General features: G+C 37.0%; 1 protein-coding gene and 1 long non-coding RNA gene across 7 annotated transcripts in view; one reads left to right on the forward strand and one right to left on the reverse strand.

Moving 5' to 3' along the window:
* The window catches only part of pisd (phosphatidylserine decarboxylase), a 39,070-nt gene extending 28,797 nt beyond the window's left edge, over nucleotides 1–10,273 (forward strand). For all 6 annotated transcript variants that reach the window (XM_051674081.1, XM_051674053.1, XM_051674061.1 and 3 more), the window contains 5 exons: nucleotides 644–880; nucleotides 1,463–1,601; nucleotides 4,918–5,067; nucleotides 5,297–5,457; nucleotides 8,886–10,273. In XM_051674081.1, the coding sequence (XP_051530041.1) occupies nucleotides 644–880; nucleotides 1,463–1,601; nucleotides 4,918–5,067; nucleotides 5,297–5,457; nucleotides 8,886–9,110 (912 nt within the window). In that variant the 3' untranslated portion in view covers nucleotides 9,111–10,273. The remainder of the gene's footprint in view (nucleotides 1–643; nucleotides 881–1,462; nucleotides 1,602–4,917; nucleotides 5,068–5,296; nucleotides 5,458–8,885) is intronic.
* Nucleotides 10,274–14,414: 4,141 nt separating this feature from the next.
* On the reverse strand, nucleotides 14,415–19,595 carry LOC127427005 (uncharacterized). Its single transcript, XR_007894888.1, has 2 exons — nucleotides 19,490–19,595; nucleotides 14,415–18,236 (listed from the first exon to the last, which is right to left on the reverse strand). It is a non-coding gene; the product is annotated as an uncharacterized LOC127427005 (long non-coding RNA).
* Nucleotides 19,596–20,741: the final 1,146 nt, after the last annotated feature.

Raw genomic sequence — 20,741 nt, forward strand, 5'->3', positions numbered from 1 at the left:
GTGCTCGGGCATGGTACAAGGCAGCCGGGCCTAGTGTGAGTACGCACTAAGAACCTGTGAACTGTAGAGTGTCCACATTTAGCCTTTCTTTCTGTCAGCTGGGATTGAAGCTGACTAAAGTAATCCACTTACAGCTCCTGCCCTGCATTTCAGCCTCTGTACTATCTGGAGCACTGATTTGGAAATTATACTGATCTAAACACGAGTTCTGTGTCCAAACACTGGATACATGCCACATAGAGGGTGATAGAAAGCCACATAGTCCAGAAGGTGCTGGACTTGTTACAACATATGACATCAGTTTTTAAGTTGGAAGTCTGGTGGGGTTATGTTACATCCAGTTGCACTTGTCCAATTATGAAATCCACCTCAAATGGAGCACATCACTACACCAAACCCTCTCACAATACCTGTAGCCTTATGTCCTTAATCTAATGCTTCAAAATGCATTAAACCATAAATTGCACATCTGGCAAACTGAATGCAGTGTATCTTTTCAGAGACACCTTTATTCACAGGGGTTTCTGTAAATGTGACCACTGGATCCATGGCCACGATAATACTAATGGTGGAGAGTCAATGGTTTCATGGTCATAGATATTTGAGCAGGGCTGGTGTCCTCACTCTCTATCTCTGGGTGTAGGTTACGATCTACAAGTCCATACCAACACGACTGCTCTCCAGAGCCTGGGGTCGGCTGAACCAGGTAGACCTGCCCACCTGGTTACGGAAACCTATCTACAGCCTGTATATATGGACGTTTGGAGTCAACATGAAGGAAGCGGCCGTGGAAGATCTACAGCACTACAGAAACCTGGGCGAGTTTTTTAGGCGCAAACTCAAACCTCAGGCCCGACCAGTGTGTGACTCGCACTGTGTGGTACGTATGTTTTGTAACTAGAGAAAAATACATTCTTTAAATCATAGACCTCTATGTTATCCTGTTATGGGTGGTCACACCAGATTTCCATTCACTTCCATACAAAGACACGTGAATGCAAGAGAATGGGTGTGCAAACATCTGCTTTGGATTTTTATTGCGAATCAAAGTTCAAGTTTGGTGAATTCAGAACTGCAGATTCGTACAGTATTTTGCAGAGTGGCCTTTCAGCTGAATATCAAACATAGAGGAAACTTTCATTTTGATGGTTTCGCATCAATACAGATTTAAAAGAATACAAACTTCTGTTAAAAAGAGAAGCTGCATGATTTGCGATGTCACAGGATTCTGTAGATGGTATTATAGAATTTATCATTTATTTAAAACAAAAGTCCAGAAGAGTGACATCATATCCTATTACCCATATTTGTTGTGGGGACTGCTGAGTTTTTGAGCTCCTCATGTTAGTATTTGATCAAATATACAGGCAACACTCTGAATATACAAAATGTTAACACTGATCCTTGCAGAATAATTTATCACATTGACAAACTAATCTATGACTGCTCTTTCGCTCTATAGATTAGCCCTGCTGATGGCAAGATCCTTCATTTTGGGCGTGTGAAGAACTGTCAGGTGGAGCAGGTGAAGGGAGTGACTTACTCCCTGGAGACGTTCCTCGGGCCACACACTTGGACCGAGAGTCTCACCGATAACAGAAGTGAGTCCTTTATACAGTCCTTTCTAAACAAAATTTTGAGGATGGAATGTAAACACTGCATTATTACAGTGCTTGAAAATCTCTCATTGGCGTGAATTTGTTAGAATGTTTGCTATTCAAAACAGACAGAAGTCATGTTTCAGTTCAAGTTACAAATGTGGTATTATTACGTAAAATTATGTATTTCAAATAAAGCAGCATTTCTATCTCATGTGTTTAAAGGGTTAGTTCACCCAAAACGGAAAATCCTGTCATGATTTGCTTACCTTTTAAGCCATCCCAGATGTGTATGACTTTCCTTCTTCAGTAGAACTGAAATGAAGATTTTTATAAGCACATTTCAGCTCTATTTGTCCATACAATGCAAGTAAATGGGTGCCATCAGTCTGCTGGCTGTTTGACAGTCCAAAAGACATATTTAGGCATCATAAAAGTAATCCACAGTAAGATCTTTGAAGGACGGATGTATCAAGCCACGTACAAGGTTATCCTGGAAGAAAACTTGCTTCCATCTGCTCTGACGATGTTCCCCAACTCTAATAAGATGTGTAATGTTACCAGTGTTTCTGCAGTACCGGTAGTGCCAACCACTGACTCAATTCGGTCCCCGCGTGCTGTCTGACTGACACATGACTACTTTGAAATGCTCTCATGCTTATGACGCATGACGTTACTCCTTTTACATAGAAATGGACAATCAAATTAAAATTGTCATATATCCTAGTGGGATTTTTAAACCTTGTGATTATTAAACTGCTGATTTTCTTAAATAAATACAGTGCTTCAGTACACACGTGAATGTGAGATGCTGAAGTGCTTGTTTTAGCAGATGACATAAGAGAGCCGAATTTACTCTAAAGCATGCAGTGCAGGCAGACTATATGTTTACATAATTACATTGCTGCATTTTGTACTTGAATAATCACACTGGGCCATATAACCGTCTTAAAGGGATAGTTCACCCACAAATGAACATTATCATCATTTACTTACACATCTGGGATGGCATGATGGTATGACTTACTTTCTTCTGCTGAACACAGATGAAGATTTTTTAGAATTATTTTTCAGCTCTGTAGTTCCATACAATGCAAGTGAATGGTAGCCAGAACTTTGATGCTCAAAAAAGCATATAAAGGCAGCATAAAAGTAATCCATACGACTCCAGTGGTTACATTTATGTCTTCAGAAGCAATATGATAAATGTGGGTCAGAAACAGATCAATATTTAAGTAATTTTTTACTATAAATCTCCACTTTCACATTCTTTGTTTTTGGCGATTCACATTCTTCTTGCATATTGCCACCTACTGGGCAGGAAGGAGAATTTATAGTAAAAAAGGAGTTAAGTATTGATCTGTTTCTCACCCACACCTATCGTATAGCTTCTGAAGACATGGATTAAACCACTGGAGTACTTTTATGCTGCCTTTATATGCTTTTTGGTGTTTAAAAATGTTGGTACCCATTCACAAGCGTTGTATGGACCTACAGAGCTGAAATATTCTTCTAAAGGTCTTCGTTTATGTTCCACAGAAGAAAGTCATAAACAACTGGAATGGCATGAGGTTTAGAAAATGATGAGAGATTTTTCATTTTTGGGCGAACTTATATTTAAGCAAAAGTGCTGATGTTCTGAAAAGATTTTATTAATATTTTCATTTATAATGTGATGCTCTGTTATACAACACTTTATTTCACAAAAATAAGGCAGATTTTTCTGTTTTGGAATATGCAGTGAGGATCTTTACTGAAGCACTTAATTTGATTAAAAAATGCAATGGTATGTTGAAAATTAATTGTTCTATTTTCATTTGATTTAAATTTAAATTTGATTAGACACTATTTTAATGAAGAAATTGATTAAACATTAAAACATGGAACATTGGTACAGACAACTGAAATTTTGGTATCGTGACCACATTAATTCCATCCAGCATTGTTTATGCAACATTCCAAAAGTTTCAGAAAAATACATGGATGGAAACCCTGCTAGTAATGACGTCATTGTAATTTGCATACCTGATTGTGATTGGTATTTTTTTTTTTTTCTTGCACTCATTTTTATACTGGTAAATTTTTTTTCTAGCATCTATTTAACTATCTTTTGCTGCTTTTCATTGCTAAACGAAACGGCGTTAAGAGTTGGTTCTCATACACAGCCAACAAAAACAGTGTGTCATGACAACGGCAAAGTTTAAGGCACCTGTGATGTAGCATTTCATTTACATACAACCAAAGCCTAAAACAGAAACAAACCTAGAACTTCAACACATTTGATTTACTGCCTTGCAAAAAAATTTTATTTTACCTCAAATCAGTGTTAATCTCATCAAAGAAATCACTGACGAAAACGTTCGTTGATGAAGGGTTTTTTGATTTCGTCAACAATAACGAAGACGAGATTAATAAAGCGCATCATGATGATAATTTATTTTTTTAAAGCATACTATTGACTAAAATATTATATAAAAATTATACTGCAAGATGTTAACAGTGCAAGATATGAAAAGGAGAAGAAACATCTATAGAATCTGTATATAGAAGAAGTTATTAGATATATTCAGCTAAGCCATTAATAACTGGGGATTCCTCCACTTGAGCTGCGTGAGTTGAATACAGGCAAAATGAACCGCTTCTAAACAGGGTAAATACCTCATTCAAACACATCCTATTTATACATGATTTTAAACACTATAGTAGCCTATATCCACAACATATATGTAATATAAGAACTTACATCTGCACAGTGAAGCGAATGAACGTGAACTTGAACTAAATGACACGCTAGTCAGAATAATCGTAATTTGCAATGCTTTCGTTGTGAATACACTGTTTCCATAAGAAACATGCTACACGCAATGTAATATCCTTTCATGGAAAATCAATAAGTCTCTAAAGCATGAAGAATTCAGAATACAGGCTAACATCTAACAAGTAGCTAATACTTCATCTATTCATTATTATTTTAGGAGCTCAGTTTTTTCACAACAAGGACAGTAGGCTGTGTATAGTTGTATGTTTGATACATATTTAAATTAGAAAATATTTATAAATGTTTTCCCTAAATGTTTGAATATTTGATTAAAGTTTGGTCTGTTACAATTTGACACTTTTTTTTGTCGAAATATTGTGATGAAATATTGACTAATTTTAAAGGATATTTTCGTCAAAAGACTAAAACTATGACTAAAAAAAAAAAAACTGAAAAAATGAACTCCGCTTCAAATCTAGTTTTTCCTATTCCTTTCCTTAACAAGTATGTAAGATCAAAAGTGCCCAAATATAGTTCTTTCATTACTTTCGTCCTGTTCAGATGAGGATGACCCCGGCACGTTCCAGGATTCCCTGGTAACTAAGGAGGGGAATGAATTGTTTCACTGTGTAGTGTATCTGGCTCCAGGAGACTACCACTGCTTCCATTCGCCTGCAGACTGGAGGGTAGCACACAGACGACACTTCCCAGGTCAGTGGCCTTTTAATCATATGTTTCTCTCTCTGTGTTATTTTGCCTTGCTTTCTGAAAATATTATTTGCTGTCTTTTAAATAGATTTATCACAAGGTCTTATATGCTTAGGGTTTAAGCATCTTTTCTAATCTGATGGTGACTAAGCATTACATGATACTAACAGTGTGTTTACATAACTAAATCATGCTGCACGTGTGGTCTGATTTATGTCTTTTTTTTTTATAGGTGCTCTGATGTCTGTGAATCCAGGAGTTGCACGTTGGATTAAGGAACTTTTCTGCCATAATGAGCGTGTGGTCTTGAGCGGAGAGTGGACGCATGGCTTTTTTTCACTCACAGCTGTAGGAGCCACAAATGTGGGATCTATACGCATCTATTTTGACAAGGTTAAAACTCTGACTGAATAATTTATCTGAATTTATTTTTAACAACAACATCAATTTAGTGTGATTTCATTATAAAGAAAATAACGACATCATTTAATGCAGTTAATCATCTCCCTGACCTGCACGTAAGTTGCGTAATAAGCGATTCAAGCTTGAAGTACCAACTTCTAAATGCATCTGGGCAATTCCATGGAAATATCAACCATACCATGAAAAATAATGTTTTAAATCTTATTTCAGTTCATCATGCGGCCTTAATGGATATCATAACAATGTCTCAAAGTTCAAAGCCTGCCGTTTCCAAAGCATTTCGGATGGTTTTACCTCATGATGGAAGTGCTGCTTTCACAATTGTCACTTCTGAAACTAAGAAATGTCACATCCATTTATGTGAAAACGACAATGAATACAAATTTAACATTACATGTTCTTCGGAGTGCCAACCCTTCTACATTCTGTGGCTATTATTATTTCTGGATTGTGCATTTCAATTCACAGAGTTTTTAAAAAGTGTGTGGTCACGTCAGTAATGCAAGCTCATTTTCCAATCTGAACTGGAAGAAATCGTGTCTATACTGAAACTTTTCTGATGTCTGGACTCTGTCTACAGGGGTCTATGATTATACATTAAAATAGTTTGATATACTGCTAATGAGTACATAATACACCGATCAGCCACAGCATTAAAACCACCAGCCTAATATTGTGTAGGTCTCCCTCGTGCCGCCAAAATAGCGCCAACCCACATTTCAGAATAACATTCTGAGATGCTATTCTTCTCACCATAATTATACAGAGCGGTTATCTGAGTTACCGTAGACTTTGTCGTTTGAATCAGTCTGGCCGTTCTTCATTGACCTCTCTCATCAAAAAGGCATTTCCGTCCGCAGAACTGCCCCTCACTGGATGTTTTTTGTTTTTGGCACCATTCTGAGTAAATTCTAGAAACTGTTGTGTGTAAAAATCCCAGGAGATCAGCAGTTACAGAAATAATCAAACCAGCCCGTCTGGCACCAACAATCATGCTGTGCTCCATATCACAGAGATCAAATTTCTTCCCAATTCTGATGGTTGACGTGAACATTAACTGAAGCTCCTGACCCGTATCTGAATGATTTTATCCACTCAAGACAATCGCATAGAGGATCGTTGGTGCCAGATGGGCTGGTTTGAGTATTTCTGTAGCTGCTGATCTCCTGAGATTTTCTCACATAACAGTCTCTAGAATTTACTCTGAATGGTACCAAAAACAAAAAACATCCAGTGAGGGGCAGTTCTGTGTACAGAAATGACTTGTTGATGAGAGAGGTCAACAAAGAATGGCCAGACTGGTTTGAACTGACAGAGTCTACGGTAACTCAGATAACCGCTCTGTACAATTGTTGCCGCTGTTTTGGCGGCACGAGGAGGACCTACACAATATTAGGCAGGTGGTTTTAATGTTGTAGCTGATCTGTGTATATGAAGTTTAATTTCACGTTTTCACTGAAACTGTCACATCCATAAACCTGGAATTGCCCATATGCTGAGCATTTAAAGCATCTGCAAACTTCCAAACCTCAGTTCATCTTCATGCCATAACTGCAAGGTTTTGGTTAATATGATACAACATGTTGGCTAATATATTTGGATTTAAACATCTGTCTTTACAAAAACCATTTACGTGCTTAAAAGCCACAGGATCACTGTCAATGTTGTACGATGCTTTTTTCCTTTGTGAAAATGCACTGTGAAACCATTTAAGGTTTTATGATATTAACAGAAGATTGAGCCAAGAGTGGATTTGGCCTCATTCCTAATGGGAGATGGGGAACAGTGTTGACACGCCACTGGACAGTAGCAGGTTGTGTAACAATGTGGGTTAATGGGTGAGTGCATAAGAGTGGATTGATAAGTGGTCACCTGATTGCTTTCACTTAACTTAATAAGAATGGCATTACTCTTGCAACTCTCTTAGCGCGTAGAAGGATGTGACCTCATTGTGTCGCGACCCTGCTTATCTGATAATACAAAATTTCTTAAATTGCATACTTTCACTAAATCCTCTGGATTTGGATTTTATTTTATTTATTTTTTTAAGAGGTTCCCTGTCAAAGTACCAGATTAGTTGTTTTTTTTATTAATTCATTCATTTGACATTATAACTGCTTTATTCTGTTCTTTGTGATTATGAAGATGGTTAGTACTAGACAGTGGGTTGTCTGGTTGATTAGTGTTTTTTTTTTTTTTTTTTTTTGCTAATTGCTAACCTTTTAAACAAAGAAATAGTAATGGAAAAATACTATTGAAAAAATATGTTTAACATTATGTACACTCATAAGATGAAGACTGTACTCTACATATGGTGCTGAGCACACATTCATGAGCACCGCCATTTTAAGATCACATGGCAAGCGGAATATTACTCGCTTTATCTCAATAATCCCCTGTATTTGGACGCTTTTACTTGCAGATTATATTAATGATGGCTGACGTAAATAGCACATTTCTACAAAGGCATTGCTAACCATTTTAGTGTGATGCTGCAATTATGCTGCTAGATGTCAGCGAGCATGAACAGAAATATAACTGAATGCGCCTTTGAAAAGGATAAGAAGTCATACATTCACTACAAACATTTTAGGAGCTTAATCATGATTAATAACAGCCCTAGCTGGAGCCTGTTCTTATGAAAGTTACGTGACTGTGGCGACATTTTTGCAAAAAGGGTCCTTACACGTATCGCAGCAGTTCCGAGGTGAAACATCCACTGTGTGGCGCTAAAAGCGAGTTACATTTTTTTCCCAAACAGATAAGGATTTTAATGTTAGAACTCTGTCGAGTTTTAAATTAACTAAACCAACATACCTACCCTTAACCTTAAACCTAAACCTGACCAGTAGTGTCATAAAAGCAAATATGAGATGAAAAATGCTATTGATGAAGCAACCATGTCCATTTTGTGTTGCTTCAGTGACACTTTTGTGTCATGAATCGACTCTTACCCCATTCCTTTGCTTTGCAATTGCAATGCTCTATCAGTTGAGCTACCACACTATTTGATTGCTCTTGAACATGTTTGTAAATGTAGTTGGTTATGTACTGCAGTCGTTAAAATGTATCGTTGTAGTAGTCATGCACTATGGTAAAAGTGTTCTGAAGTCATAAGATAGCATTGTGTGAAGTAGAGGGTGACAAGTAAATGTTTGTGAACTGATAATCTGCCTTTTTACTCGTGATTTGTGTGAAAAGGAACAAAAGTCATTGTTTTAGCGCTTCTAGTGTTTATTCCACCAGGAAACTGCTGCGACACGTACATCAAGCCATGTAAAACTCACTTTTGCAAAAGTGTAGGTATAGTAAGGTGATTTATATGAGACCAGATTGTCTAACTGATAAACAGTCAGATTTTGTACATTAGCATTAACTAAATTGGTTTTCTCCTTTAGGAACTACACACCAACAATCCTCGGTACAACAAAGGCTCTTACAATGACTTCAGCTACGTAACGAACAACAACCGAGAAGGCGTGACGATGAGGAAAGGAGAGCACCTGGGCGAGTTTAACTTGGGCTCTACTATTGTACTGTTATTTGAAGCTCCACAGGATTTTACCTTTAGTTTGCAAGCAGGCCAGAAGATCCGTTTTGGAGAACCTCTCGGGACAATGTAATGGCGTCGAGAGAGAAATGGAATTTGTCGTTGGACACGCTAATCTGTGTGCAGATGCATTCAGGGTTTCAAGAACTAATACACTTGCATTTGCAGAGATGTACTCTGTTTAACCCGAGATACATGTGTGTTCATATGTACTCACTCAAACCACCACTGTTGCATTATTGCCATTGGGTTCTCCCAGTCATTTTCTTGGGGTTTATACACTTTTGTCCTTTTTATTGTAACATAATTTTGAAGCAAAGCTTAGACCATTAAGTTGTAAAGATTTGTTTACCATGAATGCCATCCAGCTTGCTCTAAATTATTTTTCTGTTTTGTTAAATGATTTTGTTTTTCTGTTTTGCCCATATTGCCTTTGGCTGGAGTCAATGTAGAAGGGTTTAAAGAGCCGAGGATATCCACAGCTGACTGTACAAGCATTGGGATATACCTCCTACTCGTAAAAAGAAGGAATGTACAAGAGATTATGGCTCTTTATTTTATCAAACCTTCCTTTACTTTTTACCAGACTCTCATCTCTATCTTCAATACAGTTCTCTCTGTTCAACTTTTGTGCACCTCTTAACGAAGGTGCAAGCAATTTTGACAAAAAAATAATTGCCACCTTTACTTACTAATGAGAGAGTTCTGGAAAAGTCAAACAATTATCACTGCCATTGTTCTCTGGTTTTGAATTATGCCTTTGCTTGTTGGTCTAGCGATTAGTTGGGAGGTCTATGTTAAGTATTATGCTAGTAGAGAAAGCTCTACTCTGTTTTGTCTCAATTTGATTAGTGCCAAAAACACAAGATATATTTTTACTAACACATGTTTTTTGCCCTTTTGATATGAATCAAAGTTCTCTAGTGATCTTATGGTTTACGTTCTTGGTGTTTTCTTTGTTTTGTTTAACAAGCATGTGGAAAGTTCAACAGACTATACTGGAATAAAGACACTCCTAACTCCTCCAGTCTGCACCACACATATGAAGATAAGGGAAAGGACTCTTGTACCAGAAGTCTGGGCCTTTGGGGTAGATTTGCTTTGAATGTGTTGACAACCAAACACTGAGTTTTGTGAAATGTATTAATTCAATTCATTTAACATAGAGATTAATTACAAACTAGTTCAAAGCGCAAGAAAAATGTCTAATAAATTTTGAAGATTATTTAAAACGTTGTTCAGTATTTTGTGTATTAAGACTAGAACTAGGAAAAAGTAACATGGTATTACCATGGAGTTTGGACGTGCTACGGTAATACCATGCTTTTTTGTTTTGTTTTGTTTTTCAGGGTTCCCACTCAATTATTTTCCATGACCTTTACAGTTTATTAAATATTGTAGAGCCTCTAACTTTTCTTATGTAAAGTATTTCTTTACTGTTAACAGTAAAACTAGCGTAATAAAACTTTGAAATGTTTATATATACAGTTTGAGATGGATTAGTACAATAAGCTTCTTAGAACAGTTGTATATACATGGGGGTTGGGAAAAAGATTTGACCATTGTTTTAAGGGAAATGTCATTCATCATTACATAAGGCTGATTAAAAATGAGCAAAATCTCAATGGAATGTGGATTAAAATGTCAGAAATGCTTTGAAAGGATTGTATCAGGAACAAAGTCCTTTCCTCAAGCCATGGACCACTTTATTTATGTCTGAGGGAAATGAAATCAAGGCTGTGAGGGATAGACTTAGTGGGTTGTGCTGTTTTTTAAAAGTGTTTAGGATCATTCCAATGACTAAACATAGAAAAAAGCATCTTCAATAGAAAAAAAATTCAGAAAACTAGTTGTGAAAATGAGATGCTATCTAGCAGTTTTATACAGTACATGGCATAGACCTTATTCACGGTACTGCCATCTTTGATTTTTGATGGAAATGAAAACAAGGGAATGAGGGATAGACGTAACGTCAATTGATGGTGACAGGTTTGTAGATCGTTCCTTTAATACATGAATATATGCCTGCTGATTTAACGCACAAACTCTCAATAATAATTCATTTTTATCGCCATAACTTCATATTCGTGCAGATAACCTTCGAAAAACTACTTGTGACCACATGAGTTTAGATTTTACCATTGATGGACGATGCTGTTAACGTCTCCAAATGTAAATGCAAACTTTGAAAGACTGAAAACATACACCTCGGCAGCGGCCATAGTAGCGTTTACCCAACTATGACGACTTCCACTTCACGAATGTGGACATGCGAAAAGGGTCCATATAATATCTAATTTTCAACAACTCGTGTTATTCTGGAGTTTTTTGTCTACTGAGATTTCTTCGAAAGATATTTTCAATGTTTCATCAGCAGAATGATTAAAAACACTTTTGAAGTTACTGTAGGTCTATCCTCCCACAGCCTCGTTGTCACTCCCGCCAAAAAAATCAAAGATGGCGCTTTTGTGAATAAGGTCTTGAGCTTCATTATGTCAAGTAGTGACGACAGCATTGTTGTGCAGTGTTTTGAACAACATTTCTTTTTTTAATTGTCATACATGCCGTTTTATGACCTCATAGATTAACTGCGACACAACATGGAATATTTTGTACTTCTACACTGGCAAAAAGATAAGAGGTGATTGAAAATGGTGTAAACGCTAAAGGAAATGTGACCAGTAAAAACATCTCTCTTATAATGTCCCTAAACCTACAAATTTGATGTTTAATAAAAGTTGATTTCCCAGTCATTTGTAAACTCATTCTAAACTAATATGTAGTCAGCTGCCAGAACATCTTACAACTGTGAAGTCGGGATAGCAGCACCTCACAGGCCTACCTCAGGCAAGCCTCAGAGAGGGACACCTCCCCCCCCCCCCCCACACTTCCAGAAGCTTCAACAATTTAAATAGATTAGATGTCGTACTGCAGTAAACCGCTGTTACCGTCATGTCAACTACCACATAAGTTTTGCTGTTAGTGTTTCAGTGCATATGTCGCTTTGCTCGGATTTTCTAACTTTTAAACTTGTGCCATCTACAGGTAAAGGATGTTTCTTAACAATCCGAGTTGCACTGTAATAAGCGGACTCCCCCTGCTGGTGGTGTGGCAGCCTGCAGTCACTAAACAACATTTCCATCTATCAATTGAGAAATGTATTTGTATAATTTCGGTCAGAATTTCACCTACCCACATGGATTCAGTTTGTAAGTTTACTTCTGTGTCTATCCCTTTATCCTCGTAAAAGTGGCTTAAAAGTTTAAAAACGTAAACGCCACTGTCAACTGTGACAACTTGGTTTTAGCCACTACTGTCATTAAAAAAATAAAATGAAGAAGGAAACAACAAAACTTTTGAAGGCATCTCACACGGTTTGAAGGTGATCCCATTTTAATCTTTTATGATTCTAGAGTAACTGGCCTAAGTGTAGCTAACAATGGTTATTGTTTACTTGGGTAGAATTCGTCCCATTGTATTTTAGCCTGACAAATACAACTGAAGGCTTCTTACATTGTTCGAAGGATATCCCTTAGTTTATTATGATTTTACAGTAATAATTGGTCTACTGAAATTTTTTTTTTGAATTTACATGATTTAATCATGCACATCGGTTCCATATGATTCAGTTAAGTTACATCAACATATCTTTTCCTCTCATTTGCTCATGTTATTTCAGCATGATGGAATAAAGTTTTCTTTAAAGGTGCACTCAATAGCTTTTGTCTTTGTGTCATCTTGGACTTACACTGACACCTAGCGGCTTGGATGCAGCATCATTTAAAATCAATAGTTTTCATTTTCAGATGCCATTGTAGAAATGTAGTATTCACAGTCAGCCATGATCACTTTAATCAGTGAGTGAAAGTGTCAAATAACAGGACCCTCTCCATGTAGATTAAAACAGCTTTTATAAGGTTACTGGTATGACTGGAGTCTTCAATTTAATGTGAGTGGACTTGATTTCCTAAATATATTGCAAAATTACAATTAATGTCTTTAGGAGTTAAACTTTTTTAATGAGGAAAATAATGAGTGCACCTTTAAATAACCCAATTAAGTAGTCTCATAATGATTTTATTTGTGTGCCTAACATGATTAATTTCTTCAGTTTAATATTTATGTCACATTACTGATTTATGCTATGAAGTTTTGCTAGTTAGCTAACTTTTAGTTAGCAATAACATTAATTAGCATGCTAAGTGCTATTTGAGTAAAGCAACGTGAAACCTCAACTCTTTACCACAATGGTGTATCAGAATCGGTTCTAAATCCCAAAATAACAACATTAAACACTATTAAGTCTCTCCGTTTTCTAATCTTGCTCAAAAATACATAAAAAGAACACTTAATTTCAACAGTTTTACTCTCCACATCAAAAACACATTTTCTTGTGTAGATCACAAATAATATGATTTAGTAAATCGGACAACCTGTGTTTTTCAGTGAGCTAACTTACCATGGTAAATGTTTTTCTGGGTAGCAGTCCTAGCATTACAGGCAGTGGCGTAACTTGGATCTTACGGGCCCCAGTGCAAAGAACCTGCCGGGCCCACTCCTTGGGGAGCCTGGGTTGTTTACCGCCATCCGTCTGGCCACAGTCATTTTTATGGTTCCTTTTCCCCCTCTCACCCCGGGCCCTAGGGCGGCTGCCCACCCTGTCCTCCCTGTAGTTATGTCCCTGATTACAGGTCAGCCTACATATGGGGATGGACAGAGCATGAATACTGTTTGCTATCTGCAAAAACCAAATATTATCTGGATATTTTCTAAAGATCTGAAGACAATACATCATCAGATATACCAATATCAGTTTTCCTGAATTTTTAGTTGAGTTTTTAACTTTTTAACTATTACAGTTATTGTTTTTATCTGAAACTAAACTATCATAATTTTTTTATGAACAGAATTTGTTTTTTTTTTCTAAGTCTAATGGTTATCTCTCCTGATGCTTGACAGACTGTTAAATTAATTCTAAACAAACAGTGACGCCGGGAGAATTATTTCTGAGCATTTTGCACTTTATATGAATATTGGATAGTATATACAATAAAGTTAATTAAACTTAAAGTTATGTGCAAATTCCAGGTGACACAAGTTTCTTTACACAGTTTTTCTTTAACCTACTGGTGTTCTCCACATGTCTTGTTCTGTGTTTTTCCAGGAACTACGGTGATCTACCGCTGTGTCCTTGCCCTAATAAAGCCCTGCATCCCAAACCGGTTGAGCTGCATATATCATAGGACTGTCTGCCTTTACTCAGGTAGAAGGAATTTGTCATCCCGGAGACTGACTGAGTCACCTTGTTAGATAACTAGGTGTAGAGCTACCAAATTTCAGTACAATAAGTTGAAGAGTTGTTTACAGAGACAAAAGCTACTTTATGGATCCAAAAAATATATTTGAGACGTATCACTCACGCATAACAAATACAGACATTCAAAACATTTTGGCTGGCATATCATTGTCATATTTACAGCAGTCTGGCTCACAGTCTCAGGGCCAGAAAACTGTACACACCCCATTTTATTAAATATATCTACTTAATACTACTACATATTACTTCATCAGACTTTTTTATAGCTTATCATAAAATAACATTAGTGTTATCAAGGTGTTCTTTAATTTTAAAGGGATAGTATATCCAAAATGAAAATTCTGTCATTATTTACTCACCCTCATGTTGTTCCAACCCCATATGACTTTCGTGGAACTAAAAAGGAGACTTTTAGCTGAATGTTCAGTCTCAATCACTATTCACTTTAATTGTAAGGAAAAAGTCATACAGGTTTGAAACAATATCATTTTTGGGGTGAACAATCTCTTTATTGACCAAATCAGTTGTGTCATTGGCAGCTTTAAAAATCCTGGCCACTATGTACCAGCTGTAAATTTAGAGCAACCAGAATAGCTTGTGTTTACAATGTTCCTTTGTTTTTCCCTTTGCAAAGAAATGTGGGTTCTTCTGCTAGTTTCACTCTCCTGGGTCTGACGGCATGTTCGGGTGTGGCTCACAGTCTTGATCACTTTGATCAACAGAAACTGGGTGGAGCTCGTCCAGACAAAATGTTTAATAAAGAGAGCTGACCTCAAGTGTGGACCATTAAAATCAGATAGTGCAGTGTCATTGTAATCCATAGGGATCTTCAGCCACTAAACACTCATCTCACAGTTCACCAAAAGCAAGATTTTGATTTGACTGAGTCAAATATTGATTGATTGACAGAAGTTCAAATAACAGTGTAAATTTGTGCACTCCCAGGACAAGAGCTGTGGAACTGACAACATTTTTTTATTTATTTATTTATTTTTGCAAAATGATATTTACTTGGCTTGTTGAACGTATCGCGACAGTTTCCTGGTGTAATTAACACTAGAGGCGCTACAACAAAAAATACTTTTATTCATTTCAATTCAATCAAGAGTATAAAGGCAGATTATCAGTCCATAAACACTTACTTTTCGCCCTGTTTCTCACACAGTGTAATCTCACGACATCTAAACACATTTACTTTAGCGCATAACTGTTAATGCCTAGTGGAAACACTACATGACTCAAGCTCGTCTCCTTTGATGTTTTGAGTCTGCGACGAGAAGTCTCTGATCTCTCGACGAAAGGTCTTGTTGTGTGCGCACTACTGCGACAGGCCGAGATGAGTTGCAGACGCTGCAGCAGTTTTCAAAACTGCCTGATATCTAGACGTCTCGTCGTCAGGTGTGCGTGCTGTCCCGACAAGCAAGAGATGACAATGAGCCACAGCCAATTAAATATAGAGAGAGCACAAGAGGAGGGCAAGGCTTTTTTATTCTAAAATAAATAGAATATAATAAAATTAAACTTCACCCACATCTTCCTATACCCTCTCTCTTTATTATTTTTATCTGTTTTTCTTAAATGTTTCCTTTTGCAAATAGCAAAATGGGCATGAGCCATACTTTCATGTTTGTTGAAAGAGGAGATTTGGTTGGCAAGAGACAAAAAATAATTAGAAAATAAAATAAAAAATCATCCACATCTCCCTACCTGCTGTCTTTATTATTTTCAGCTGTTTTTATTAAAAGAATTCCTTTGCAAATTAGTGCAAATACGCGTAAAACAGGAGCGAGCCATTCTTTCCTGTTTGTTGAAAGAGAAGAGCAATTAGATATTGGGTAGAATGAGACAAAAATAATAATAAAATAAAAGAAAACCTCACCTACCCACTGTTTTTTATTATCACTGATGTTTTTTTTTTTTACAAATGGTGCCAATAAAGCACGAAAATGGGCGAGAGCTGTTCTTTCATGTTTTTTTTGTTTTATTACATGTATCAAGAATAAATTGTGCGAGTTTGTGAATATATATATTGTTATCTTAATTTTAAGATGCATTTTTGGTGATCCGTTTTGAAAATGCTAATGGCAGCTGTAACAGCCAGTTCTGTGCGGATTAATAGAGAAATAAGTGTACGATCAGAAATGTAAAAAAAGCTAATGCATGAACATGTACAATAGGGATACAGAAATGAGCAGCATGCTCATTAGAAGCTCAGTAACAGGTATTGCACTAAAATAACTCAGAATTCCGCTCTAAACATCATGTTTGGGAATATTAAGAGAAACTGTGCTCTCGTCTTTTACATTTTTGTGCTTTATTATCATTCAGTAAAACACAGACGTAATGACTGATGTCTGTCCTCATGAAATCAGAGACTGTCTCCTCGAAATCCGAACGCAAGTGTTCAAAAGAGACGACCAGGTGTAACGGTGATGCCTCGCATGTACATTTGTGATCAGATCACCCAAAACTCATCTTAATACCAGGAGTACACATGGTCTCAGTCGGGGACGAGTGGTCGTGTAGTTGATACACTACAGTCCCGAAGTGATCACACCAGCACAACGAAAAACTGTGAGTCGCAGGACGCCGACTGCAAGTTGTGTAGTGTACACTTGGCTTAAGGCTATACATTTTACGTTTGCATTACATAACCAACTTCATTTACAAGCTTGTTCGAGTGTCATCAATTTGCGTGGTAGCTCAATTGATAGAGCAAGGCATTTGCAATGCAAAAGACATGGGTAGTCAACAAGTGAGCCGAACATGTCGTTGAAGTACCTCAAAATGACGCAATTGTTTTTTTCTATCACATTTGCTTTTCTGACACTATTGATTAGGTTGAGGTTTTAGGTTTAGGGTAGGTTGGTAAGTAGAGCACTAACTTTAAAAACCTCATTGGTTTAACTCACTTTTAGCGCCACAAAGTGGACATTTCATCTAGGAACTGCCACGATACGTGTAATGAACCACATTTCATTTGTGATCATAAGGGGGAGTGTCCAAGCATGCTTTTGCCTTATTTTGTTTTTTCATCATGAACACAATATCAAAGCTATTGGATCGGGCACACAAAGATACGGCTGCTTTGGTGATTTAACAATAGAAATACAGCCAAATGTAACATGTAACAAAAGCATTGTTTGACATACTAATCCAAATGTAAATATTTAAGATAGGATTCAGTGTAGTCATAGGAGGTCAGCTCTTTATGTCCAATCCTTGGGCAAGCGTCAAAGTACGATCCCTGGATCATATGTAACAGTTAATGGAGCCCTAAAATCCAGTCGTTTTAGCAGTGTATGAGGTTTGGCTTCCAAAAGAAGCAATTTTGGGAAACAGAGTTATGATTCCTTCTCTGTCTCCCACATCTCTCTCATTTTGTAAATTCATAATCCTTTACACCTGAAGGCACGATTGTTCTCATTTCTTCCTTCGGCACCGGCAGCAACAGGCGTAACAACGTCCCACCTGCTCTTCATCCTCCTTCACCGTGTATCCCCCCTGGCTGTTGTAAGGAGGAGGATACTGGGTGCCGTTTTTGGCCTCTCCGTAAACCGGCACATTTGCTGGGTTGTTCTCGCCTGTTCTGAAGTTGCTATAAGGGTTCATGGAAGAGTTATGGTTGTAGGTGCTCTCTAAGGCCATGGGGTTCATGATAATGGTGCTCGAGTCACCCTGAGCACGTAGCTTGGCACGGGGTATGGTCACGTCACCATACGGGTTTTCAAGAGTGATATTCATGGTGAAGAAGCTTAGGCTGGAGAAGCAAATCAGGAAGGCCCTCCTTCTAGTTTTTGGATAACAGATCCTGTTTCAGTCAATTAAAACTGAATTAAGAGCATTATTGATCCAAAATATCAGAATTTCCTTGAATATCCCCTAAGGAAAAAATAAAAAAATAAAATCACTGTCTCAAGCATGGCAAAAGAGAGATGGCTTGACAAGAAAAAAAAAAGATAGTATTAACATTCAATTATTTTTCTATACATGTCAGTCTCTGTAAAACCAAATCCTCACTAATCCGTTTCCTAATGTCATCCAACATCAATGGAGAATGTTTTTAAAATGCTCAGTTTTCAGTGGAGAAAAGCACAGTTCTAGTATGTATGAGAGGCGTCAACGCAGCAAAATGAATGTGTTTAAGTCCGTAAATACGATGTGATGTGTGTTCAAGTAATTTTTGTCCAAAAGGACAGACCCATTTTGCAATTTTATATTTCTTCCTCTCTTTTTTACTTACTAGTGATGGCAGGAAGATTTTTTTAGCACCAATGCAACAAAATGAAGAGCAAAGCCATGCATTAGGTGTATAATGTATGCTTTATTTATTTTAAAATGTATCAATCTAGTGCGGCCACACATGAGGAAATTTAGTTTTGTTGCAAACGCTTGTCGCTGCATAAACCAGCTAAATGAGTCTTATATTTTAGCATTTTTCATAATTAAGAGAATAAGAAATGCACAAACTAAACTGCACAGTTAAAATCCCCAAGTAAAACTGAATTATTACCAATAAAAATTAGGCTTCCGCCATGATTCTTAAATCGATGCGCCCCCAACTCGGAAAGTCGAGGCTCAAAGAAAATCCTGAGTTTCCCACTGGTAATTACGACTTTACAGTGGCGTTCATGTGCGCGCAACGTGTAAATACGATTATTCCGACATGACTTATACGAAAACGTATTAGTGTGGACGTAGCCTAACATTCTTCTGTTGTTTTAAATGGAAGAAAGAAAGTCAAATGGGTTTAGAACAACATGAAGGTGAGTACACGATGACAAAATTTTCATTTTTGAACTTTTCCTTTAACATTCAGTAGTAAAATGATTTATGGTACACTACCAAGTTTGAACAAACCTTTTCATACTTAATTATTACTGTTTTTTACATTTTTTAATAATAGTCATCAAAACTATATAAAATAGTTATGGTAAAACATGTAAAACAAATAAATTTAAACAAATGAAAACTATCTTGTATTTTAGCTAATTCAAAGTAGCCAACCTTTGCCTAGATTACAGTTCTACACACTCTTCAATTCAAGAGTTTATTTCTTGACCGAATTATACCTTGACAAACAAAACAAATCACTTGTCCCGCACCAGTAAGCCTGAATTAGACAAATTGCTTACCACTGGAGGCCAGATGGTGATTTGTTTAGTGAGAATCTGCTTTAAGTTCTTTAAAAAGCTGCACACTGTTGCCTCCTGTGCATTCTGTTCTTCTTTGCTTCTGAAAGAATGTGAGTCAAACCTGGGCGCCAGGTTGGAGGGGAGAGGAGGAGGTGGCTAACAAGCTGACTGTGAGTCTTGTTTAAACATGGCGGGCGGTGTACAACCCCACCCTTGGGCATTCAAGCACAGCTGAAACCACAACAGGTGTGTGTGTTTGATGGGGAGAGGAGGGTGGTGAAGATGAGTTCAGGAATGTTATGGTGAATTCTTAATTATTATAGACTGATACTATGCAAAAAGATTCTAAAGAAATAGATATTTCATCAAATGAAGAACCAAAGCAAGCACTTTTGAAGATAGTATTCTAAAAACAACTCTATAGATGCTGTTATGCAACCAGATGGTTATCCTTTATACAAACATTACATCCCATCAGAGTACACTTCATGTCCACAGCATTGGTTCAACTGAAGTGTTTCCCCCTGCTAAACATTAACAGAACTGACATTGGTACACACATTTAGAAAGGGTGTTAAAGGGAGATAAACTGCAATTATACTGAGAGAGAGAGAATGAAAATCTATTGCTTTGTTGCTATTGAAACAGTTCCAGAAAAATGCTGCTAAAAATGTTAGCTTTACGTCATAAAATGCCAGTGTTCTAAATCATCACTTAAGACTGAATTACAAGCTCTTACAAAGTTTTTGGAATATGTTGTAATAACATATTTATGGATAGACATATCAAGCAGTGACAACAGTGTCCTGCAGTGTGCTCAGTCTACAACTATTTTAAACAATTGTTTTAATCTTGTATAATTATTTGATATGCAGTTTATGCATGTCATATTAACAGGGACACTAAACTGAATATTTGTACTTTTAAAGATGCATTTGTCACGCAATTCATGCCACATGACAATTGAAATTAAATGAAAAAAAAAAAAACGTTTTTTTAAAAGTGACCAGTTACAGCACCTAAATATACTGTACATGTTTCTTTGTACAGTGGACCCAAAAAGTATTTGGACACTTAAGCCACTGCCAACATCTGTTTTTTACCTCTGGGCTTTTCACATGGCTTATTGCATCAATCTCAAACCCCGCTTCTCAGGAACCACAACACCTATTCAACAAACAACTGCAGTAAGTTGTTTCAGCAGTAGAGCCCCCACAGTAAGGCGATTGGGTGCCGTTTCAGCAGCATACCC

Source organism: Myxocyprinus asiaticus, chromosome 3 (assembly GCF_019703515.2).
Source record: "Myxocyprinus asiaticus isolate MX2 ecotype Aquarium Trade chromosome 3, UBuf_Myxa_2, whole genome shotgun sequence".
Lineage (NCBI taxonomy): Eukaryota > Metazoa > Chordata > Actinopteri > Cypriniformes > Catostomidae > Myxocyprinus > Myxocyprinus asiaticus.